Below are 25982 nucleotides of genomic sequence, written 5' to 3' on the forward strand. Positions count from 1 at the left end.
CACTATATATAACTCCATACCCATCACTCCAATAGTCCCCCCCATCCCTCCACCTCACCTCGCATAATCCTAAGATATCTATCCTCCCTTTATCCATTTCCCTTTTGATATTTTCTAATTTCCCCGCCCTCATCATAGTCCTCACATTCCACGTCCCTACATTTACAGCCGACTTCTTCTTCTCCATCTTCTTGGTCTTGTTTCCTTCTTTCTTCATTGCTGCTGCTGATGGTGATGATGATAAGTCTCTGCAAGGATTTCGCATGTTGGCGACCCCGAGGACCTTGCCGACCTCGTTGCCGTGCCCGACACCCGCCCTTTGCGGACGGGTCCCGGGCGATGAGATTCCGAGGCTCATTTGGTTGTACTCCATGTGTTCAGGGAAGAGATAGTTGGTAGGGTTTCCCACTTCCATTCCAACAGTGTTTTTTACGTGACACCATCACGTGGACTAACTTTCGTCTGGCTCCTACCCTTCGACCTATCTGGCATGGATGGCCCTACCGGGAATAATTTAGAATTAATCCCGCCAGTGCAGCTCTAGGGGTCATAGGAACGCGCAAGCCTTTCCACCGCGACAAGGTTGTAGCCCAAGGGAAAGGGAATTTCTCATAAAAAAAATAAATTACCAATGAGAATAAATTTTCCTTTAAAATGACGTATTATTCGTTGTTATGGCATAAACATAAGTCCAGATATAAATTTGCAAATTAAAGCGGCACATCAATTTGACGCCGACAGTAGTTGGTGATATTAAGTTCCTGATTGGTGATATTAAGCTGTGTAACGGGTATAAATTCATTATATTACCTAGCAGATTGTTGCAAAATAAATTAAGTAAACATATAACAGGGAACACAATAAGGGAAAAATAAAAAAATGGACAATTGAAGAATAATATTATTCAATGAAAAAAAATTGAATTGAGTTGAAAATTGCATGGATACATTTAAAACTATCGTCAACGAATGAAAAGTTTTACTGTATTTTCACGGGGGTAATAATAATGTATATTTCATCGTCTATTAGGCGTTTAAATTGTACATTTTATTTTATTTTGAGTATTTGAATGGTGTAATATGTGTTGCAGATTTTTTTGGTTTCCAATTGTGCGCCCTTGCGGGCTTTTTAGTCCCTGCTCTCGCCGCTAGGGGAACACTACGGCGCAGCCTGTCCGCGCACCTCACGTTGCGGTGAGCACCTGTTCGCTCGGCTCTCTCTCTCTCTCTCGCCGACCTCAGAGCAGTAAAGAACTCTTCTCTCCCTAACTATTCATGTACTCCGCGTCGTCTCGTCCGCCTTACTCTACTGTTGAAGTATTAAATCTATTCAGAAAGGAGCTAACGTGCCTTTATTTTTTTGTAATACGCAACATTTTTGGTCCTTCGAGCCGGATAGAGATCGCGGTAGGAGAGAAGTAAAACTTGCCGATTAATAATTTTTATTAAAATATTTCGCTAAACGAAAGTGAACTTTAATAACGTCGACTTTCAAGAGACCACGTGGTTCCTGATCCACCATTGCTGGTTCCTGTCTTCTGCTTCCTGAATCTACGAAGAAAAGAAATCATCTTTCCTCCTCTTCAGCAGTGTGCCTGCCTTAATTTCAAGTGAAATTTTCGGTAAGAACTTTCTTTTATGTGAACTTAAGTGAACTTTCATTTAAACCTCAACGTGGATATTGCTTCTATTGAGTCACGTGTGAACTTTTGCATCAAATATTATTCATTGACTTGAAGTGCTTCATTCTCAACACTTGTTCTGAGTCACTTTTTGGCGTAGGGAGTTATGATACTAACGTCGACGGCCACTTTCATGCCGACCTTGAAAACTTGATTGAGAACATTTTCTGAACTACGGGACTGAATTGTGCCTTCCAATGGGACCTTATGTGCTTTCCATTCACTTCAGTCTTCGTATTAAGTTCCTTTGATCTGAATGACCGTGTCAATTTAGCATAACGCTATGTCTGAGGAACTTGAAAAACTTATTCAATCTCAATTAAAGAGAGGAGAATTAATTTCAAGATTTTGGGCTAATACTTTAAAACGAGGGGTAGATAATCTCTCGTGCACTGTCCTAGAACAGCGAAAAATATTAATTTCTTCGTACTGGGATGATTTCTTGTCAAAGCACTACGCACTGCTAGAGAAACCCGAGGTAGCCAAGACTACCTACGTTTCTGAAGATATTTTCTCTAAAATAGAAGAGCATTACATTGACGCGTGTTCTAATATAGCCTCGTGTTTGAATTCATTATGTGCTCCAACCGACGTCAAGCATGACGCATCGGGTGATATTTCGCGTGTCAGTATTCATTCGCAACTTCCGAAAATTGAATTGCCTACCTTTTCGGGTAATGTGTTGGAGTGGGAGAGTTTTCGCGATCAATTTAAAAAACTAGTACATGAAGTGCCAGAACTGTCTGATGTGCACAAATTACTTTATTTGAAAACTCATTTGCGTGGTAGTGCCGCAGAAGTGATTGAAAATACACCTGTTACCAGTGCTAATTATCAGGGCGCATGGAATGATCTTGAGCAGCGCTATGGGAGTAAAAGGATTCTTTCTAATATTCATATGAAGAATTTATTTGAACTCTCTCCTGTGCAAAAGCCCACCTCCGCTGAACTAAAAAGGGTGTTAGATCAGTTTCGTCAGACTGTAAGAGCTTTTCAAAATCTTGGCAAACCGGTTGAACAGTGGGACGAATGGTTTGTGTTTCTTCTGACAAGAAAATTAGATTCGTCTACTCGTCTGATGTGGGAGTTGTCACAAACAGACATGAATACTGTTCCTAAATTTGAGGGATTTTCTATTTTTTTGGAGACTAGAATTCATGCCCTGGACGCGTCGAAGGAGTTAGATTCTGCAAGTACTTCTGCATCTCAAAGCGAAGCCAGACGTGATTTTTCTAGTAACCAAAGATCTAAAACGCGATCGTTAGTTCATACGTCATCCACTAAGCGATCGCACAAGAGCACCTTGCGATGTCTCTTATGCTCCAATGGGCATCCTTTGAGCTACTGCTCTGTGTTTAAAAGTATGATTCCAAATGAACGCAAAGAACAGGTTCATAAACATTCACTTTGCTTTAATTGCCTATCTAAACAGCATGGGACAAGACTTTGCAAATCTGTTGGCCGATGTTTGGTGTGTAATCAGAAACATCATACCTTACTTCATCAGTGCTTTCCCCCTAGGACACAAGAAACAACTCAATTTCCTACGAACAGTTGTTTTGTTTCCGAGTCACCGGCCTTAGTTCCTCCAGCTTCCGTACCCACGGAACAGGCAGGAGCATCTAGTTGCTCGGTGGTTACAAAAAGGGTTGTTCTTTTAGCCACAGTTTGCGTTACAATTGAAGCCCCGTCTGGAAAATTGCTTACAGTTCGAGCTTTGATGGACACTGCTTCTGATTCCTCTTTTGTTTCAGAGTGGGTCGTTCAAACTTTACAACTCAGAAAGACAATTGTAAATGTTCCGGTTACGGGTGTTCAAGGGTGTGAAACTGGTGTTTCAACCAGTGCAGTGAACTTACGTATTCTTTCAAGTTTTGATCCTCGATTTGAACTCAAGGTACAAGCTTTAGTTCTTAGAAAGTTAACCTCTTTGATTCCGTCTAATTATGTTCAACGTGAACATTGGCCTCACTTAACTGACATAACGCTTGCTGACCCTGACTTTGCAATCCCATCAAAAATTGACCTCATACTGGGAGCAGATGTTTGCGGACCCCTATTTTTAGATGGTTTCCGCCAAGGACCCGCCGGCTCTCCTAACGCTAGGCTAACACCGTTTGGATGGGTATTGTTAGGTCCAGTGGAATGTTCTTCTGAGGACTGTCTGGTGAAAAATTCCGTGACCTTAATGCATATTGAAGCTTACAATAACCTAACAGCTGAAATGCAAAGATTTTGGGAAGTGGAGGAGGTTCCCTCAGAATCTCCAATGTCAGAAGAGGACACTCGTTGTGAAAATCATTTCAAGGAAACGCATACAAGAAATTCAGATGGACGTTATGTTGTGCGTTTGCCTCTAAAAGCGGATGTTTCTAATTTAGCTTCATCACGATCATCCGTATTAAGATTATTTCAAATGTCTGAGAAGCGCTTAGCAACTCAATCTTCAATGAAGCAGAAATATATTGAATTTATGTCAGAATACTTTGATATGAATCATATGGAGGCCGCTAATTGTGAAGCGGCTTCGGGCTATTACATGCCTCATCATGCCGTGGTAAAAAATCGCGATCCTAAAGGAAAGATAAGAGTGGTGTTCAATGCTTCTTTCAAAACTGCTTCTGGTTATTCTTTAAACGACTTGCTATTGTCAGGACCTAAGCTCCAACCTGATCTATGGATAATCCTGACACGGTGGCGTTTCTTTCGTGTTGCATTTACTGCAGATATTATAAAAATGTATCGTCAAATAAGAATGAACCCCGACGACATGAAACTTCAAAGAATTGTTTGGCGATGTAATCCTTCAGAGCCTATTAAAGATTATAGACTGACTACCGTTACGTACGGAACTGCTTCCGCTCCTTTTTTAGCACTTCGTGTGTTGCGCCAATTAGCTCAAGATGAGCAGGCCACATTTCCAATAGGAGCAAAGGTCATAGAAAACCACATGTATATTGATGATATTCTAAGTGGTGCAAATACCTTAGAAGAGGCGTTGGAAGTCAAAAGGCAACTTGTAGATATTTTAAAAGGTGCAGGCTTTCATTTAAGTAAATGGGCATCAAATAGCACTGAAATTTGCCCGGATACTCGCATTGAACATAAAGTGTTCACAGAAACTGATCAAGTTGTCGCCCTTGGACTTCATTGGTATCCTGAGACTGATGCCTTTCATCTTAGAACTGTTAAATATCCAGAAGAAGTCACTTTACTGTCAAAGAGAATAGTTTTGTCAGATGTTGCTCGTCTTTTTGACCCTTTAGGTTGGATGGCGCCAGTGTTAGTATTTGCAAAGGTGTTTATGCAAGATTTGTGGCTAGCTAATTTGGAATGGGATCAGTTATTGCCAGTTAACCTAGCTATTTCTTGGCAAAAATTCCGTTCGTCATTAAAGAAGCTAGAATTAATAAGTGTTCCTCGTTGGATTCAATTTTCAAATGAAAATTTGTCAAATGTTACTTTTCATGGGTTTAGTGATGCCTCAGAACGTGCCTATGCGGCTGCAGTTTACATACGTGTGTCAGACCGAACGCATGGAGTATCAGTAAATTTGTTAGTAGCGAAGACTAAAGTGGCCCCAGTTAAAACAATTAGTGTCCCCAGACTAGAATTGTGTGCTGCTGTGCTACTAACTCGTCTTTTAGTAAAGCTCATCGGTGGACTCCGCCTGGAAAAGGTTCCTGCTGTCTTCGCATGGACTGACTCCAAGGTCACCCTCTCCTGGATCCGAGGCCACGCGTCCAAGTGGAAACCATTCGTGGCACACAGAGTTTCTGAAATCCAGTCAGCCCTGCCCACGGTCAGCTGGAGGTACGTTTGTACCGCCCACAACCCAGCCGATGCAGCCACCCGAGGAATTGACCCTGATGAACTCATTCGGCATCCTTTGTGGTGGAATGGACCACATTGGCTTGCAAAAGAGGAGACAGCCTGGAGCAGAGAACCTACAGTTTCGGATGGCTCCGAAAATGTGGAGCTAAAGGGTGCAGAGAAACTGACATGTCATGTCGCTCAAGCGTCAGACTTTGGTGACATTTTCCTTAAATATTCTTGTATTTTACGTTTGCTAAGGATAATTTCCTTTTGTTTAAGATTTTTGTATAATTGCAGGAACAAAGATCGTGCACGCCTTGGCCACATAACTGCCGAGGAGCGTGCCGCTGCCTTAGATTGCCTGATTAAATGCTCGCAGTCTCGATATTTTGGACTAGAATTTGACTGCTTCAAAAGCTCCAAGCCTCTGCCCAAGTCCTCACCTCTCCTGCCTTTACAACCCTTCCTCGACGAGAAAGGAATCATCAGAGTGGGTGGCAGATTAAAGAACGCTGTCTTGTCATATGACGAGAGACATCCCATAATCATCGCCAAGCAATGCCATCTTGCACTGTTACTTGCTCGGCATGCTCATGCAGCGACGCTTCATGGGGGACAACAACTCACCCGTTGCCACCTTGCTCAAAAGTACTGGATAATCCGAAACCGGGTTCTAGTAAAACAAGTAATAAGACAGTGTGGTGTCTGTGCCAAATTCCGCACTAAAACTGCGCATCAGCTGATGGGGGACCTACCTGTGGAGAGACTGAAGCCCCAAAAGGCCTTTTCCTTTTCGGGTGTGGATTTTGCTGGCCCTGTACTTCTGAGAACTACGAAGGGTCGAGGACATAAATGTTATAAGGGCTATATTTGTCTATTTGTTTGTATGTCCACAAAAGCAGTTCATTTGGAATGTGTCTCTGATCTGTCCTCTAATGCTTTCACTCTTGCCTTTCGCAGATTTATTTCGAGGAGAGGCCGTTGTTTGAAACTTTTCAGCGACAACGCCACCAACTTTAGAGGTGCTGACAGGGAACTGAGAAGCCTATTTAAAGCAGCTTCCTCCTTCTACGAAAAAGCTTCGGCAGATCTCAGCACCTGTGGGACTGATTGGATTTTCAATCCTCCGTATGCACCTCACTTCAGCGGCCTGTGGGAAGCCGGAGTCAAATCTGTGAAGCATCATCTCCGAAGAGTGAATGGAGACCAGAAGCTGACTTCTGAAGAAATTTCAACGCCTCTCTGTCAATTAATTGCCTTGCCTGAACCTTTTTCAAAATTAGATTCTTATTTAATATGTAAAAATGTTATTTTTTCACGGCGGGCGGCATTTCTTTTGTTGTTGATAAGGTTTCTTTTCATTTACTTTAAATGTTTATTTTTTTCAAATGTATCAAATGTATCAAATGTATTGTTTCGTCATGGACGAGGCGGGCGGTATGTTGCAGATTTTTTTGGTTTTCAATTGTGCGCCCTTGCGGGCTTTTTAGTCCCTGCTCTCGCCGCTAGGGGAACACTACGGCGCAGCCTGTCCGCGCACCTCACGTTGCGGTGAGCACCTGTTCGCTCGGCTCTCTCTCTCTCTCTCGCCGACCTCAGAGCAGTAAAGAACTCTTCTCTCCCTAACTATTCATGTACTCCGCGTCGTCTCGTCCGCCTTACTCTACTGTTGAAGTATTAAATCTATTCAGAAAGGAGCTAACGTGCCTTTATTTTTTTGTAATACGCAACAATATGTGTAAAAAATAGAAAATGCTGCTAAACATTACATATTTAAATGATGTCATTTGCTGAAAAGTCTTTAATGACTCGTCTAAAAATGTACACTTGTTACTGGAAATAAGCTCGAATAGATTTCATCACATCTAAAATCTTAACTGAAGCTCTGGCACATTGTGAAGAATTTAGTCAAAATTACACATGAGAGATATTTTCGCAATTGATAAATTGGTATCATTAATGTTGTGTCGCTTATTGCTATCGGGGTAGCCTTGATCCAACCCCGAAGCACAGACAACATTAAAATTATAATCCATTGTAATAAGGACTACATTTGGGCATGTCTTGAAGAGTGACTTCGTCAATCAAGGCAACTCGCAATATCTCAGATGGGTAAATCCTCGGATTTCTCTCTTTGGAAATCGTATTTTGGGAGTGTCTAGAGAGAGAAAAGCTTTGAACTGCCACATTCCGATTGCATTGGAATGAAATGGGCAGAGAAAGGCCAGCAGTACCGCGGATTGATATAGGGTTACAGGATAAAGGAACTGATTGAAAAGAGAGGGAAGTGGTGTTGGAAAGATATATGGTAGGGTGGCAACGTATTCACTCTATCCTGGAAGAGCTGATGACATCATTCCTCATCCGGGAGACAAAGTCATTCGCAAACCACTGATGCAAAGGATACGGTAGGTAATCCTCAAATTTATGCTTCTATCAGCACGCATAATTTACGGAAACAAATGAGCTCTTTGAGCGAAGACCTGAGCATTCCCATCAAATCTCGACGAATAGGTTGAAAACGCTATTTTGACCTAAGCATGATCCAAAAAAATGTGAATTTATTACTTTGTATGATTTAACTTTGGATATTTTAATAGATGTATGAATATTTTTTCATAAATATTAATTGTGAATCGTCTGATGATAGGTGTAATGGTATTAATTCATTGAATTATGCTTAAACTGTGTTTAAACGGTAGGAAAAAAATAATAATGAGTATTATTATATTAGTAGGTTTATTTGCAATAATGAGAAAAGTGAGAGGCAGAGAACACTTTGATGAGCCACGTATGGCTCAGAGGGACTCAAAATGTAAAGGAAACTTTGACCTCATTCTTGAAAATTCTTTCTTGCGCTCAATATAAAAAAATGTTTGTAGTAGTGAAAAATAGTGATGAAAATATTATTGCATAGCGATTGCAAAATAATGCACATTTATCATTAAAAAATGAAATAAAACGTAGCATATGAAATTGTAATGAACCATAGAAACGTATCAAAAATGTGATTTCGTTTTATTTTTAGTATCCACATATTACAGAGTATTTTAATGGAGTGAAACTATACGGAATACGCAGGAATTGCAAATGACTAGAATAAATCCTAGACAAACCCTCTCCAGCTAAAAAAAATAAATAAAATCATACGATGGGTACTTAGTTAACGATGAACAATTAAGTTGAACTTAGATTTAGATGCACAATTACAGGAAGTTTACAAAACTGTTAAGCGTCAGGGTGACATGTACTTTGGGATTTGAAATGAAATGATAAAAGCAAATGATCTTCAAGAGTAAAATATATCCAGGTCTCTTAAGGGCAACGCCTACATACAAGATAGAAGATAGAATAACCATTTTTTTAAATCTCCAAGATTTCAGCAATTATCAACGAATGAAAACATTCTTCTAACGTTTTTACGGTCGAAATTATATTTGAAGGTATCTGAACTCCCCTAACATACATCTGCCTCGATAATAATCTCTCTCGCGACTTCATTCATAGGTGTAAACTAAAACCAAGGGAAATGGATACCAGATATTAGCTTTAATATTTAAAGGGAGAACTGTTCTCGCCACATTATAGGACAGTGGAACTCACAGGCTCGATTTCTGCGCCATCGTTAATTGCTCCGGCTTCAACGACGCCAAAACACGCCAAAATTCTACGACTGGCCAGCTTCGTTTCCGCGAGATAATTGTGCGGCTTGATGACTCACGGCTGGGTCACAAGGTTCCCTCAAAGGGGAGATGACGCAAGGATGCCTTGACATAGAAGATATGGAGGTTAGACGGGCTGGAAGGGTTACGCATGAGACTAACGGGTCACTGGTGAGTGGGGCTAAAGGATTTGAAAGGGATGCCTTCCCATCCCACGAATCCTAAACCCTACGGAAGAGTGACCCTTGACGGTGAGGGAGGAAACGTAAGGTATGACCTATTATCTGACACACTAGAGAAGAGAAGATAAACCTATTCCTCGTTTCATTACAATCAAATATTGCTTATAAGTAACACGAAAAATTGTATAGATTATTAGCTCTATTCTGGAAAGATTAAAAATGCCTGTTCTTTTGTGTTGTAAAGTTTAATGGTGAAATATGCAGCTGCCACAATTATTATAATTGAGTAGGAAAATTTCACTTTTTTAAAAATGAGAAACCTTAAAATTTAATTTCTCCCAGAAGCAGCTCTGGGTAAGAAAAGGTTAATTGTAACACCGAGGAATAATTTTTAACTTATTTTCTGTTGATTTCAATATTTGAGCTGTTTTAGGGTAAAATGCATGCTTATTTCAAAACTGTAGTTTTTTCTGCCACATCAAGTTTTTTCACTATTCCTTGCGTAATTGTATCCATACTCTCCGCTAGATGGAGAGTCGATCACGGGGGGCATCCTTGCTTTCCAATTGGCCTATTGATATTTACCTAATCCAATTGGCGCCGTTGGACTGACGCCATAGGAGACCAACGACAGGTGCATAGCATTCTAGTAAAACAGGAGACACTTAAGTAAAACAAAGGCACTTAGCCCGAAATTGCTTCGTAAGCGTCTTTTGGTATTGTACTGGTTGCCTACATGGATATTTTTCCTTATTTACGAGCATCTGCACCTTTGTATGCATTAAATCATTCTGAATGGACAGTATATAAGACATATGTTTCCCTTTCAAATTCCTTCATTAGCATGGCGTGAGAGAAAAAGAGGGTATCCTGAATCTTAAGATTTTGAAGTGATAGATAAAATATCAGGAAATTTTCTTATCCGTGGGCCAAACATTAGTCGGAAACAAATCACATGTTTAAGACAAAAAAATTGGCCGTTCCTCAGTGTTATCTAAACATTGCGTTGCAGATAATTTTGCTAACAAATAAGTACCAACCCACATTTTTTCCGATCTCTTACTTTTAAATATGGTTCAGTATTAAAAGAAAATAAAGATGGTACTTTTCCACAGGTTTGTGGAAAACCTGTGGAAAAGTGCCATATTTATTTTATTTCAATACTTAAAGGATGTCATCTCACAAAATTCCCCTGCTTCTATTACTTTTATTAAATACGGTTATTAAATAATACCTGCTCAAATTCAAATGTATATAAATCTGTATCAACCTTAAATGCAACAACAACAAAGTTACAATGCAGGTCATCAATTTAACCATAAGATGTTCCCCATTTTAATGTAGTACTATATCCTATATTGAGTAAACTGAACGTCCATATATACTTGTATCCTAGACGTTGAGGGTGAAAAAGTAAGCGATGGTCCTATGAAAATGAACGAGTTTCCATAATCTCCTTAGCCGAAATTTTTTAATTTTTTCCATTTCTGGAGAGAGTGGTGCACTCTTCCTCATTATCCCGCAAGGACGGGGCGAGGGCTTTCGGGGCCACAGAGCGCAAAAGGGACATCTGCCCCTTCAATCCATCGGAGCTAGTAGGCTCACACACAAAACCGGGGCGATGTGCGTGGAGGTCCGTGGGATAATGAGGATACACGCGTCCTCATTATCCCACGGAAGGGTAGCGGAATTCTCCTGAGCCGTAAGCAGTCAAATTATAAAATAAATTTAAATTAAATCTTAGTGACCAATGTCACCATCAGAGCTCATCAAGCTGACTCACTCACCCGGTAATTTTTTCGTGAGAAATCCCTGGTAAAAAACTGTTGCAATTATATCGAAATTTTAAAGGTACGGTGGGTAGACACTTTTATACATTTTCCTCCCTCAAAATTTTACTAACCAAGCCTCATTCTTTAATTAAATGCAAGCATTTAACATTCAAAATTAGGGACAATATTATTACTCTTTTCTTGTGCTTCCTTGAAATTTTTAAGACAATAGCTTAAGTTTTACACAAGGAATACCTTAAATATAGAAAAAAGACAAATTAAGACCATTGAGTGAATCTCTTATCCCTACATGCAATGTATTGGGTACTTTTTCCTCTGTACACCGGCGCAAGATATTATAAATGCTTTTCTGATTCATTTCTTTTGAATTATGAAACTTGCATGAACGCACAATTTGATAAATTTGATGATAACTCGTTGCGAGATATCTGGCAATTTGATTAAAAATTTAAGGTACATCCAGTCCATATCCAGAACTTATTTTTCAATGCGGTTCGTGTGGAGGGAAAATTTAATTTGGAGAGGTGTAGTTTGTGTGATTCAATTGGAGGGGGTACAGCTTAGACCGTATCTCCTACATATTTCGGGAAGGACCTCTTAACCCCGTCCCCCGCTTGCAACGGCCTTTCACTTAGGGCGAAAAAATGTTTCAGATGATGAAAAAATGTCAAAGTACCTATCTATGCAAGAACACAGTTTAATATTGTCTATCTGCACGATCCATCCACAGAGACGATAAATTAAGAGAGATGTTTTGCCGAACGGGTAGAAGTGGAAATTCGTTTTTCCGCCGAACCATAAAGGACTTTAATAAACCCTAGTCCTAACTTCGTTAGAGCTCTTCTTTTTTTTAAGCTGTAAGCGGCTGATGTCCTAAGGTAATAAAGGATAATAAAGGACTTTAATAAATGCTAGTCGTCATTTCCTTCGAGCACTTCCTTCTTTTGTGTAAACGGTTGTAGTCGTAACACACCCTGCCACACGCCTTTTAGGCGGCTTGCGGTGTATTACGTAGATGTATCCGCACAGGGGAAAACCGTTCCTCCCATTCGTGTTACCAACCCTAGAGGATATAAACGAGAATAGTGACATAACATTAAACTGAGTGATAAAGTATTCTACCGATGTAGGTAGTTTTCCACGGAGTATTCAAGAAGCATTCTGGAAGCAGTCTCCCCTTTCCTCCGTGGACTTCTCTCTTCAACTCACAAATAGAACTTTTTTCATTCTATCATTAAATCCTATTCTCTTCCTTCATCTCCCTCGTTTATACAACATTATACCCTCCTAAACAGTTTTCAACATCCCTTCCCCGATCAATGCTCGCTCCATCCATACATTCTGCCTCCTACCAGAGAGGAGAAGAGAGGGCCAGCCCTTATGGGGAAAAGGATATGCATTTGTTGTTGTGAATTGCTGTCGAGAGAAGGCAGTGGCGTACTCTCGCACGGGTAAGCTGACCTTGGGTCCTCTCCGTCCCTTCTTTCCCCTCAAAAACTGTTTGACGGGGGGACACTCGTGACATTCGACACCTCGGTCGGACGGGAGACGAAATCAGCTCGGGCTGTTGAGGGAGAGAGCTGTTGGGACAAAAGAAGCAGGGATAGGAGGGATTTTTTTATCGCCTGGCGAGCTGCGTCTTCCACAAATCCTTCCCTCATCTCTCTGCTTGGCTCTTCCCGTTACTACTGAAAACGCTTACAACATGCAGCTGTGAATAACTGTTGAAACAGTCTCATACAGTTCAAAGAATGCGGTCCGAAGGCAAGAGAGAAAAAAATTTCAGGGCACCGGGACCCCCGATTTGATGGTTATAAGTGAAAAATGAAGCATCCTTCATTATTGAAAACTCAAAATTATGTAATCTAACCTTGAATTAATCATCGCTTCCGGAAAACATCCATCTGTCCGAAAGTACAGATTCTTAAATTCTGAATGCTTCTCCATTCCGGGTCATATTCCTTTAGGGTATTTTGTTCTATATTGATAAACTAAACGAATAAGCTATCAGTGAGAAAACTTCAGGGAAGTATCCAGGGATTTTTATGACATTTTGAGAGGAGATATGCACGAATATCGAATGGACGTTCAGAGGATTTCAATATAAGACAAGGTCTCAGGGTTATTTTATGGAATTGCTTCATGTTCAATGAAATAAAACATAGTTATTTTATTTCATTTAACTGCGGATTTTATATTCAGCAATGTGAGACTCAATGAGTCCTTTGACGAAGTTCTGCAGCCTTCCGCAATACGGTACTGGCACCAAGGCAAATTTGAAAGATAATAACGTTCATAGTATTTTGTCGGAAGAAATAAGCCACTTTGTGAAACTTATTGGGCTCCATTAAATGAGGCAATTAAATATTATCCGCTGATAAGTTGACGCAAAAGTGGAGACAAATTTATGAAAGTAGGAATCTTTCGTTCTGAGTTTCTTATTTCAGGAATTAAGAGCATATAAAACGTAAAAGTTGGCGCACAACAACATGCGAAAAGAATTACACAAAATAGTTCACTATCTCAATCCTTTTGATTAACTCAAACATTCTCCTGCGAACAGATGTTTTTTATATACGCTGAAAATAGGGTATTTTCGGGAAAATTCTAAATAAAACGATCACACACACACACCTACAAAATATTTTTCCTCTGTTGGAAGTATTTTTTAACGTCTGAAAACATTTTACTATTTTTCAATCGTAGGGAAAAAAGTCCCTAACAATGGAGGAAATTGAGGGCTTTACTTCGGGAAAATTATTTATAGAATACATGTCAGTGAAAGTATCTCCGGAGGGGCTCGTCAACAGGTCGTTTCCAGCTAGAACTTTGAACTTTGTGTTGCACACTGGGAACAAATACTGTACTTACATTGAAAATCGATATTGTATTGAATAATTTGTTATCTAAGACAAACAATTAGTTTTGGCTCGTTACATTCTTCGCAAAAAGTCAATAAATATCTAAAGTACAGAACATCAAATATTTTGTAGCCTTCAATGAATGGATAACTCAAAATACTTACGCGATGGCGGTTTAAGGTTTTGGACGTTGGATTAAGTCCACAAAGTTTTATTTGTGATCAGGGAAGCTGAAACAGAAAACCTCTAAAAGACTTGGTCGTCTCGTTTGAAAAACCTTATTTCGAGGTAAAAAATAGAAAAATTTATTGCATATTTGATGTGCCTCATCTAGTCAAATCTTTAAGAAATAACTTACTTACTAGTGACTTTGTAGCGGATGGAAAAATAATTTCATTCGAAAATATCCACAGTGTTCATAAGAGCGACACTTCGAGCTCAACCACAAGAGCGATGTGGAAATTAACGCCGGCTCATTTGTGGCCAAATGCCTTTCAGAAGATGTCAGTGAAGATGGCAACTCAAATATTCAGTTTGTCCGTCGCCGCCGCAATCCGTGCGAGTTGCTCCACAGGAGAGCTGATACTATCATCAGCTACCTCTACTGCGGACTTCATTGAGATGATAAACAGCATTTTTTATTTGCTCAACTGTAAATTAAATGTCCGCCTTTGTGATAGCAATATTAAAACCAAGGACCTGCTGCATGAAGGGTATCGGATAATGAGTGGGATAGCAAAAGTAGACGGAAGTCGACCTCCGTGTTTCGACGGCTTTCTTTTGTCGATTAAGTCAATTATGGCACTTTTAGAATCTAGAGAAGAGGGAGTTGCGACAGCAAAACTAAACCAAGACGCCCTGGAAAACTTTTTATCCGTGATGAGGCAGAAGGGGAGATTTAATCGCAATCCCACAGTAAAGGGATTCAGAACGAGCTACAGGCAAGTTTCAGTGCTGAAAGAAGTTTGCTGAAACCTCCTCAGATCTTCAAGCTACGACTTGGATGATAGGTACATGCTGGACTTACAGAATGAGGAATGGATTAGATCCATGGAGTCATGCTCTTCAACTTTGCCTACCGATATGGAAGAAGGTGAAGAAGACACTTCAACAAACTCCTCCGAGGAGCATGTTGACGTCAAATCTGATATCGGAACGGATGTGATCACCCTCCAGGATTGCTCCGACGTATACTTCTCAGGGTACTTGGTAAGAAGAAAGATTTTCCTGTCCCAAGTGCAAGGAAATGTTTGTACACAAGGAGGGCATGAGCGATAAGTCTCAACTCCTAATTTTATATAGGTAAGACCTTTCCTGGCCAGAAGAATACATCTTCTGGTCTTCATTACCCATCCAGTGACTTTTTTGTTTTTACTAAAGCTGCCTTGAAAGTTTTCAAAAGAATTTTCAAAAAAATTCACATAAACAAAATGTAAGAAAAACTTTAATTTCTAAGTTGAAAAGAAATCTGAAATAGAAACTAGAGGGCCACACCGACGCGAGCATTCCATTTGAATGCAAATTGCATCTATTCTGTGCATTTGACCTGCTTTTTACGTGCCCAATTTAAAAAATTGTAAATGGATGTCAGTCAGTAAACTGAAAACAGAGATAAGATAAGAATTTTGTCTCATAAATAAAAAAACTGGTAAATATGTGTTTGTAGTAAAAAACTGAAGTTAGTACACTCTTCTTTACACAAATCATGCTATTTTATTCTCTCCATCAAAAAACTCATTTTTTATAAAATTACTCTTTACTGAAAATATTCTCTGGAAATCTCTTGAACGACTATAAAAACGATATCGAAGGTCATCGGATTTATTTATACCAAAGAAGAAAGTAATTTTCAATGATTACAAGCTTGAACGTTTTGAGATAAGTTAGAAGACAAATTACCTTAACATGGCAATTAATTATATTAAATAAATACTATATTAATTTCTTAATTAGTAAATCATGGCTCCAAAATACTTGGAATCAATCATAAGCTGAAACAGTAAAGTTAACGGTTCACTTTCTAGGATATTTGTCTTCGAATGAGGTAAAAATTCTTTGGCGCCAAGAAATTCAAGAATTAAGAATTGAGTTCGACTTATTACGTGATAGACGGATAGATTCAGGGTGTAACTTGATGTAACTGTATTGTACTACACAAAAAACTACAGTGGCAGAGAAAAAGCTTCAAATGGTAACTCAGGTGAATAGTGGCCACAGCTCTCTGAAATATTATATACTATCAAAATATGTATGGACTGTCTTGAAATATTTAATGCCCACATTGCACTAAAGAATTTTATAAAGATGTTTTAAACGACCCACGTAAAATTGACAAAATTCAATGCGGTCAAGTAATTTTAATGTTGTTTTGAAAAAATGCAGACTAATCGAAAATGATGGGAAGTATATGTGAGCGTGTATATGGAGTTTCTATCGGGAAAAATAGAAACCTTGTCGCAAAAATGGTTTCCTCATCTATGAAATATTAATTTTCGGATTTTTGTAGAAGTGAATGTTGTGAAAACTTACAAAGCATCCCACACTGGTGTTATTAAAAAACAATAGGATTTAATTACCACAATATGGATACCAGAAGATCTTCTCCATACAAAGACAGAAATTTAAGATTCTTGACGCGGTAAACGCAGAAGTAAAATGATAGTAAATGGAGCCTAGAACGTTGAACACTGAAAATTGTGTTATAAATTATGATACAGCAACCGATGTTTTTAGAGTATATGTATGCAAGGACCGACAAGCTCTTCTACAGCAGACAAGTCTTCCTACAACCAAAATTGGTAAGCTTTCTTAAAAATGATAAATAAACCTTAGCTATTCTCTCGAGAAACCCACTACTCATCCTCCGAAAACATTGTCTTCGGTCAGAATAACTCCCCAAATGAGTGAAAATAAACTTTATGTTGGGTAGCAAGGCCCCAGAATTCGAAACCACCTCATTATAAAGACCCAAGGCGAAATTCGTCGTTCCAAGCCGTCAAAATTTGCTTTATTTCCTGAATAAGTAAGTAAGTATTGAAGTTACAGCGAATCAGTATTCTCCTTTAGGGATATATAACGAAGGAGTACATATTTCCTAGTAAGCATTGACAAAAATATCCTTTCCCGTCCGAGAATTTTCTCTCCGCGCACATGGAGGTTGCGAGAAGTTCGGCTCAGTGGCGCCGTAATATTTTTTCGTAATATCAAAACCTTGTAACTCCCTTCCAAACTGAGATAGGTAAATGATTTTTTCACTAAAAATAGCTGTATAGTTTTCTTCAAATTTGATTTACAGCATATAGGGACCTATGATGTAAGAAACGTAAGTTAGTAGGAGGCTACTTTTTACCTTACAAAAATCCCAATTTTCTTGTCCTGGTGGGTGTAACATCGGTATAACAATTTTTTTCCCAATAAATTTAAAAAAAGGTGATAACCTTCAAAGAGAAAATAGTATGAAGAAATTTATGCAGAAGATTCAATTCAATACACTCAACGGTTAGGCGGCAATTGCGAGGAGAAGACAAAGTAAAAAAATACACGTTTCCAACGGAAAGTTAAGAAAATGTTTTTTATAGCTTTTGTTATAACTTTTATTGAAAAACTATTGGTACCAATGAATGAAGCGTCTTATTCTACATTAGAATGCATTTTTTAACTAATGCAGAGCGCAATCTTAATTTTCATGCTGTAATTGACGACTTGGAACCGCGCTCCCAGCCTTATGGAGAATAACATGGGAAACGAATCTCCATAAGAAACCATACTGTCAACTGAATGTGGAGCGCTTTATACGACGAGAGTCAAATAGCCCGCGCGATTGGAGCTGTGAGTCTTAGAGCCATCTGAGCCACAGCTCCAGAACTACGTCAAAAACGCATACGCTCTGATAACATTGGCTTGGTCCTCCTCTCCTCGCTCCTACGTATACCATCTAGATGCTCTCCTCACTATGTTGAAAGCCTCCAGTCTTCTCTCGCCTTAATTCCCAAGTTTCCACGTTTCTTCACCGCAAAGCGCTACTTTCCAGAAATAAAACTGAGTGGGGCACGGATTTTATGAGACATCTACAGCTTCTATTTCGCAATAAGCGTTTATTTCGCAGAAACATTAGAATTGAGAGTCATTTTAAATTAGTGTTCAATTTTTATTAGGACCAATATAGCACTCGGAGAACTCCACTATATTTCCAGGTCCGATAGAGGAGATAAATTAAGAGAGATATTTTGCCGAACAGCTATAAATATATGGGAATTTGTTTTTCCCTTCGAACCAATAAGGACTTGAATAAATGTTACTCGTAATTTTTTGTGAGCATTTGCTCTTCAGATGTAAACGGCTGGTGTCCTAACACCTCCTGCCACTCGTCTTTTTTTTGGCGGCTTGAGGGGTAGTAGGCAGATGTACGCGTGCGCATGGCCGCGGGTTCAGAGAGGAAACTGAGCTGTCTTAACCCTTCTACAACACCCTTAAGGCTTAAAAGGGCTTTTCCCTTTCGAATCCTGTGAAAAGAGCGGTGAAATTAACGCAGCAGCTCATTTGATGCGAAGGGCCGCTACCAACGGCTATAAAGGGGTTCGCCACCGCTGCTTCCATGGTAGCAGGAATCCCTCCGACCTCGGGCCGCCGAAGGTCAAGACCAGAGCAATCTTCACCGTGCAAACAAATCCACGGGAGGATATTTGCAGGAACGGAGCTGTATATGATGAAGCTCAAGAGGTTAAATACAAAGCAGGAGGTTGAATGGACATGCTACAGATACTGCAGGGCACTGAATAATACCAGCTCTATTTTTGGCCTACTTTCATTGATGTCCTATAGAAAATAATACCTGTCATTAAGCTCGATGATATAATCGTGGTGATCCATAATCATAGCATGATAATAATCTTGGAAAAATTGCAAGATGTATTTCAATATGGAAAAATTTATTTCCATCACGCTTCATTTTTTGGGTTTTATTCATTTATTTCATCTATGTAAATGGTGATTATTATAAAATTAATTTCTACTTTTCTAGATAGGAGGCTCTTAGTAGTTTTGTAACCCTTTTATAGCTTAACTTGAACTATTTTATGCTTAAATAAAATTAGGGGGGCTTCGATTAATTACGTGAAGCGTTTTGGGAGAGGGAATCATTGGGGTCAAGTCGAATCTCACCCGATGTCACGTGGGGGAGGGGTGGGGTCCTGGTAAGTATCGCCTACCTAATTGCTTTTCCACAAGAAACAGTGCAAAATTGCGATCTTAGTGACCTTAAATACTAGTCTTAACTAATCTTAAATAATAATAACATGACAAATTGTTATTTTCGCAAATGCAACGCAATGAAGCATAGATTAACGTATTTACACTGAAAATACGCATTTTTGACAATCTCACGTGAGATTTGAGGGAGAAGGTCGGGCCAAATCTCACGATATCTCACTAAGAGGGTAGGAAGGGTAAAAAAATCTTCAAAATCACCTCACGAATGACAGAAAAATACCTTTCTGTAATAATATGTATGACTATGAACAGTCACATTTTACAATAAGTCACTCTCGGTTACCCGCGCCGAAAAGATTATATTTGAATATTCAAGAAACGGAGAATGACAAGGTATGGGAACTCTTATTAGTTTTAGTACAATACAAACTAGAAACTGAGCACGTTGGCAATGTATGAAGTTATATTCAGGGTGTTATTTTTTTAGTTACATTTTTCAATGGGATTAATGCAACAGTCCCAGCAAAGATTGTGTTTCGCAGTGGCGCAGAGAGGAGGGTTTTAGGGGGATAAACCCCCTCCCCCCAGAACTCAGAGAAATGTTTAAGTTATATCCATTTTACTTAATTAGATAGATATTACTAATAGAATAGTGTAAGGATTAATAATATATCCCTCAGAAAGCTGTAAAAATCACCTTTTTGGACCATTTATCTTAAAATTCCACAATTTATTAATCTCGCACCTGCCGCTTATCCTGGTGGGTATTCAATACCCCATACACCCCGGTATTAGTTGCACCTAAACCCCCCCCCCCCCCCACCCTTAATTCCTTGCTGCGCCCCTGGGGTTTCCGACTGGAAGACCATTCCAGAGAAAAAATATCTATTTCAGTCAGTTCTCATTCAATCGAGTGAGTCATTTCTAGTAGCAAATAGACCTAAAATAACATTATATAAACGCTGCTTTCTTTACATGGGACCAAAGTTTTTTCATTTACTGCCCGCTAAAATTTAAAAAAATAAATCCTCAAATGAAATGTTAAGATTTCCTAAAGACTTGATTTTCTCGCAAGAAATAATTGAAAATTTATTTTGATGTTATTTATTTAAATCACTCATGTATCATTTACTGAAATTTTATTTTTTTATTGGCATACATTTTGTTATTTGATGGTGGCTCGATTCTGGTCCTATGACCTTGGAAACCATCTAAAGCTCCTTTTCTTTGCTATTTTTGTATTCAGATGGAAAAAACAAAATGTAAGTGTGAATAAATTATTATTATTTCCAAACAACAACGCGGTGGTATGAAAGCATTAATAAAATATCAAATTCTATATACCCCCGTATGCATTATTCAAAAGTTAATGAACGTTGACTTTGTTTAGCTACGACGCAATGCCATGGATACTGGGTACCCTTATAGAGATTCCCCATTCAATTCTAATGTTCACGAAAATTCGAATCAACATTTTAAAAACAAATTGTAGTAATTGACACAGAAATTCAATAATTTAAATAGTACTATATATAAACGCATGCACAACTTCGATTTGGTGTTCATGTCATCGCAATATCACCTTTAAAAAATCGGAGTGCCATTATTTAAGTTGGAATGGATAAAAATGTGCAACTTACATTAGAAGTACTATTAATATTCACGCCTTTTTTTAGCGATGACAAGTAATATTCTGGTCCTAAGAGCAGACGCTTAAAATTTGCACCGGAAATACTATTACGTCCATCCGAGGTAGAAAAACCTTCATCGATTCGAATGAGTAAACTAGTGGAAAGAATTGCCCTCTCGAATGCGAAACAGAAAACATTTTCAAAAAATAAAACTTACCATGGAAATCATTTTCTTTAATTTTTTCCACATTATTTTAAGAATGTTTTTTCAGCCTGGTTTCATGCTCTGTGAAGTTCCAATTTCCCACTTGTAGAAGCTACGCAAATTTACTCAAAAAAGCAGCTCGTATAATCCCGGTTTATTTGTCTAAATGAATGTGATTGTGCTGTTTTTTTTTGCGGCACTCTTTGGCATTATCAACACTCATTTTAAGGTCTTTGATGTGATTCAATGCTGGAAAATTCAAGCTTTATCGCGGCGTTAAAAGGATTATTTGTTTTCACAACGTTTTCCTCGTTCATCCCTCAAAGGCCGGCGGAAAAAATGTCTCTTGCGATAATACGAGGAGAATATACATTTAAACTCCTTTAAATTTATTTCCAGAAGGAAGAGCTATAAAATGCCCCCTGCTTGTGCCGGATACTATTTCTTTATAATTCACCTTCGGTCCAAAGGCAATATGCGTCAGTGAAAATTGAGTGCTCGATTAACGATTGGCCCAGTCAATTTAGCCCAATGATATAGTTACGCGTTACAGTCCAATAATGTTTACGGAGCGCAACAATATAATCATGCATATTACAGAGAATACAGTTCTTGAAAACTTTGGATTGCATTTTTCTCAGAAATGGTAAATCTTAGAAACAAAATATGGAGACAATTTTGTAGATAATTACCTGATCTACAATTTTGATCAGAGCAATTTTCGTCGTAAAAATAACCGTTTGGCCAAAAATTCCAAAAAAGCATTTTTTTAACCTTTGACCTTGAATAAAATTTTTTGCACACACGAGATTGAAGGGGATTTTTCGGGATTTCATTAGAGTGGTATTCTTAACGCTCCTGTTCCTTTTCAGCTCGTTGGGAATTTATGCAAGCGTCAATATTTATTTTGACCGGGCTAAATATTAACAAAAAATGGAATTTTAGTTTACCAGCTGCTGGGGCAGTACGATGACTTAAAAGTCTCCCAAGAATATGAAGCGGCGCCACATATGCTTTTGGACAAATTTCGACTTTCTTCATTTCCGTACGCTATTCTTAAGCCGTGCGCATAAAGAAGATAAGCATGGTAAATATAGCATTCGTTTAATTGTCTATCACAGAACAGAACTACGTAGAATATGTCTTTTCCTTAACCAAAATTCATTGCACCGAAGAAATTGCACCCATGAAAATTGCATTGGTCTGTTGCCTTTCCTTATATAGTCCAGAGGAAATAACTTGTACTAGGATATCCTTGCTTAGACTTTCGCGGCGTGGTTAAGTTTCACCGGTACTGGCGGTGACTTCTTCAGGTCAATGGAGTGAAGTCATCAACCTAATTCGAACTGAAGAAAGCCTCTACAATGCTAAAGAAACTATTCTCTATAAAGATGGTCACACGCGATGAATATCCCATAAACTTCTACGGTGAAACTTCTTCGAAGGCAAAAAAATGTCCCAGCCAGACCATGCATTTTATTTGAATAACATTCAACAATAGAGACAGTAAAATTTCACCAAAGGCATCATGTGCACAACTGAATGTCTGTGAAACTTTTTTTAGCCACTGAAAAAGTAAATATGCATCGATAACTAAAGGTAGTATGCCATCAACTCTCAGCTATTTAGCCATAACCGTTTTCCTACCACATATAATTATCGTGGCCCAAAATATGTTTTTATGGAAGGGTATATCAGGAAACTCCTTGTTACCAAAATTAAACCCTTTCTCGGGCTGTTGGAACCCCATTTCCATTACATAAGCTACGAATATTCCTTCCAATTATCTATAAGCGGCTCGTGGATCAGAAATTATCCTAATTTGTCACCTAATCAACACAACCCTTCCCAGAGAATTGCGACTAAAGGGCGGATCAGCGAATTAGAAGGACTTCCTACCAGCTAAACCACTCACAATCAAAGGCAAACAATTAATCTGTATCTTCAATTGATCGATAGATTTGAGCGAGTATCGGTAACGCGATTGCGCAGTCTCAACCATTTTGGGGTTAATTGTTCCAGTCAATGATAATCGAAAATTTTCCTCCAGCTTTGATTGTTCGATGTAGTTAAAAATCCAGAGTATTGAATAAAATGTCGAAAAGACTGCGTAACCAAGAAAAACCGTTTTCTCTGCAACTGCAGCTCGTACAACGAAGTGTTTGCGTTGCCATAGCTCAATAACAAAGGGGTTGCGACCTTATGTTCATGGAAGAATAAATGCTTAAAATCTCTACTCTGCCACCTCTTGAAGTATTCCAGATTTCTCATAAAATAATCTGCATACAGTTTGGATGAAATTTGCATACATTTAGGATGAAATTCGCCATGATGCGAATTATTTGGCCTAGCCACGAGGAGAAAAATGATTTTTGCAACAATCCACACTTGGTAAATCGGAGGTCTCGGGTTCGAGTGCCATTTTGTAGGTTTTCCCTATCCAGGCAATGAACTTTTGTAAATAAATAAACTCTATCGATACCAGATGGTGCCAAAGCATCACAGTGTCATTTTAACCGCATAAATTTTAAACAAAAAGGGTTTTATTAAAACACGAGAATCTACACTAAAGAAAATATATGTGCTAAAACACACTTGCAATCCTCCTGAATCAAACAGTACAAGTTTACACCCGTGCACGTGACTGTGACGCAACAATGTTGTGAGAATTAAACCCGAGGAAATCTTATCAGCTTCCTCAAGTGAACACGAAAAAAGACTCTGGTATTACGTATATTCTATCAATACTCTCTATACCCTTAAGGCTGTAATCCAGTGTCCAACTAGAGTGCGGGTACTGAGTTTTCCATTATCTCCTGGAGACCCGAGCCGTTCAATTTTGTGCTTTGGGCTCGATCCCTTTTTTTTCTATCTCTCTCCCAAAATCAACCCAAACACTGCGGAGTAGCCTAGGGGAAATGGTCCCTTGAGCGAGCTAAGCTACCGCGCAGCGTTCGCTCGCCCCGTCCCTGCAGGCTCTCCCAACAAATCCGTTCCGGAAGTTTTCGAGGTTGCGGCAACTGATCCATTTCGTGATAAGAACAAGTCTTTTCCATTCTCTGTAAACTCCCTTCTTCCCTTGAGCGATTATTACCATCCTCTGCGGGGCTGGAATTAATTCCAGGTGATCATCAGGATACGTTCACCAGGTGTACATCGGATATTGAGACGAGCAGCAAGTTTTGTTAAAAATTAAAACGATAAACATAGAGCAGTGTAAATTAGGAATTTAGAATTGGAAAGTCTTAACTGATCATGGGAAAAAGTTGAATAAAATATTTTGCGGAAATTTCAAATAAAATACTTATTTGTATTTTGGGTGAGTCTAATCACTATAGTGGAAACAACCACATGGATAAGTTTAGGGAAACAGCCTGAAGAACCGATACATTTAAAATGTCGTTTTGTCCGCGGAAAAATATATTTACGATAGTCTACCTCCAGGATTGCTTGACTCAGAGTAATTAAAATAGACTATGCATGCGTAGAATTATTAGACTTGCAAGTTCTAACAATCTGCATGGATTTTTTTGGCATATCATAACTAATTCATTGATCACTTATTATGCTAAATTTTCGTTTTCCTATCACTAACTAGTTGTTATATTTGCATGGCAGCTTTTTTCGTGTCCTCCGCACTCTCCCAGTTCCTGGTCTGTCCACTCGTCGTTGTCCTGTGTGCTTGACCTGTGTCCGGCGAACGAGAACGTCTAACGTCTTCAGACTAAGATGGGCGATGTATACCTGGTGTGGGATCATCCTGCACCACACACCCAGGTAGTAGTTTGCACGGCATCTCGTAGAAGTAGAGGTAGATCAGCTACGATAACTATTTCAGAGGGACTTTCTTTTATTCTTGCTCGGTTCTGATCGATTCGCAACAAAAATAGATTTCAAGTCCTGCCATCCATTGCGAATAAATGGAGTTTTATTATGCGGTGAACAAAATATACCAATTATGATGAGATGACTCTTCTAGCATGTAAAAGATATGTTTCAACATTAGGAGTAGCCCTTCAACGCAATATTAAATGGCTGTGATTGATAACTGTTATAATATTTCGATGACACTTCCGGGAATATTCGCATCTGAGGTATTCCTAATCTTCTACAGTCATACCTCAATCAGTTTACTAGACAGACGATCTTAGCAATGGTTTTAGCAGAGGTTCTTTCCGAAGATATTATGATTTTTCATGATTGTATAACGAGTGATTCGAGAATTTATTGAGGGCATGTTACCGGTATTCCTAGAGTTTAGAATAAATAATATTTATCAGTAAACTGATTAGTAAAAAATAATAATAACCTATACTGATTTTTTCGTGGATTAAAGCGTTACTTGGATCTTTTAACTACTGTTTTTATGAGCAACGAAGTCGCTATCTCAGTTTTTTCATTGCGTAGAACTCGTTAAACTCTTATTGTAAACTTGCTTACCGTAGAGGAAAATGCTTCACCATACATGAATTGTTATTTGTTCGAGTAAAAAATGAAGTTCAAAACAATTATTTTTATTTTTTGGACATATTATTTTTAACCCTGGGAATTTAAGTATTTTTCGGCTCTCACTTAGCAACCAGCGAAAACGAATACTGATTCAGTTTTTCATATAATACTGGTTCAAAGATTGAGGGTAAAGCTCACCCTTCGCTAAGCGAAAAGCGTACGGTTATCAGCCGTTCGGACTGCCCTTCTTCCTAAAACAGTCAAAATTGAAATTACGTATTTGAGGATTATAGTTATTTTTTGGTTCATAACAATAGACACATATATCAGAATGCCGCTAAAAAAAAACAAAAAAATTATCACTAAACGCAGCTGCCATTGTGTGACAGTGAAGCTATTGAACACATTCACCACTCGCATAAAACTGCAGTAAAGATAATCTCGTAAGTATGCTGAAAATCATGAAGTAGTATATAACCTAAATCTGGTTATCT

General features: G+C 38.7%; 1 protein-coding gene across 1 annotated transcript; it reads left to right on the top strand.

Annotated features, from left to right (window-relative positions):
- Positions 1 to 2783: 2783 nt before the first annotated feature.
- Positions 2784 to 18738, top strand: LOC124163782. The gene is made up of 3 exons (XM_046540866.1): positions 2784 to 6625; positions 14979 to 15204; positions 18508 to 18738. Exons 1-3 carry the CDS (start codon positions 2784 to 2786, stop codon positions 18736 to 18738), a joined length of 4299 nt encoding a protein of 1432 aa, XP_046396822.1.
- The last annotated feature ends 7244 nt before the right edge of the window (positions 18739 to 25982 follow it).

Source organism: Ischnura elegans, chromosome 8 (assembly GCF_921293095.1).
Source record: "Ischnura elegans chromosome 8, ioIscEleg1.1, whole genome shotgun sequence".
NCBI classification, from domain to species: Eukaryota; Metazoa; Arthropoda; class Insecta; order Odonata; family Coenagrionidae; genus Ischnura; species Ischnura elegans.

Coding starts and splice junctions, on each gene's coding strand:
- LOC124163782 (XM_046540866.1), top strand. CDS start 2,784: ATGAATACTGTTCCTAAATTTGAGGGATTTTCTATTTTTTTGGAGACT. Junction 6,626..14,978: donor GATTGGATTTTCAATCCTCC/GTATGCACCTCA, acceptor AAACCTCCTCAG/ATCTTCAAGCTACGACTTGG. Junction 15,205..18,507: donor TATACTTCTCAGGGTACTTG/GTAAGAAGAAAG, acceptor TCCTGTGAAAAG/AGCGGTGAAATTAACGCAGC.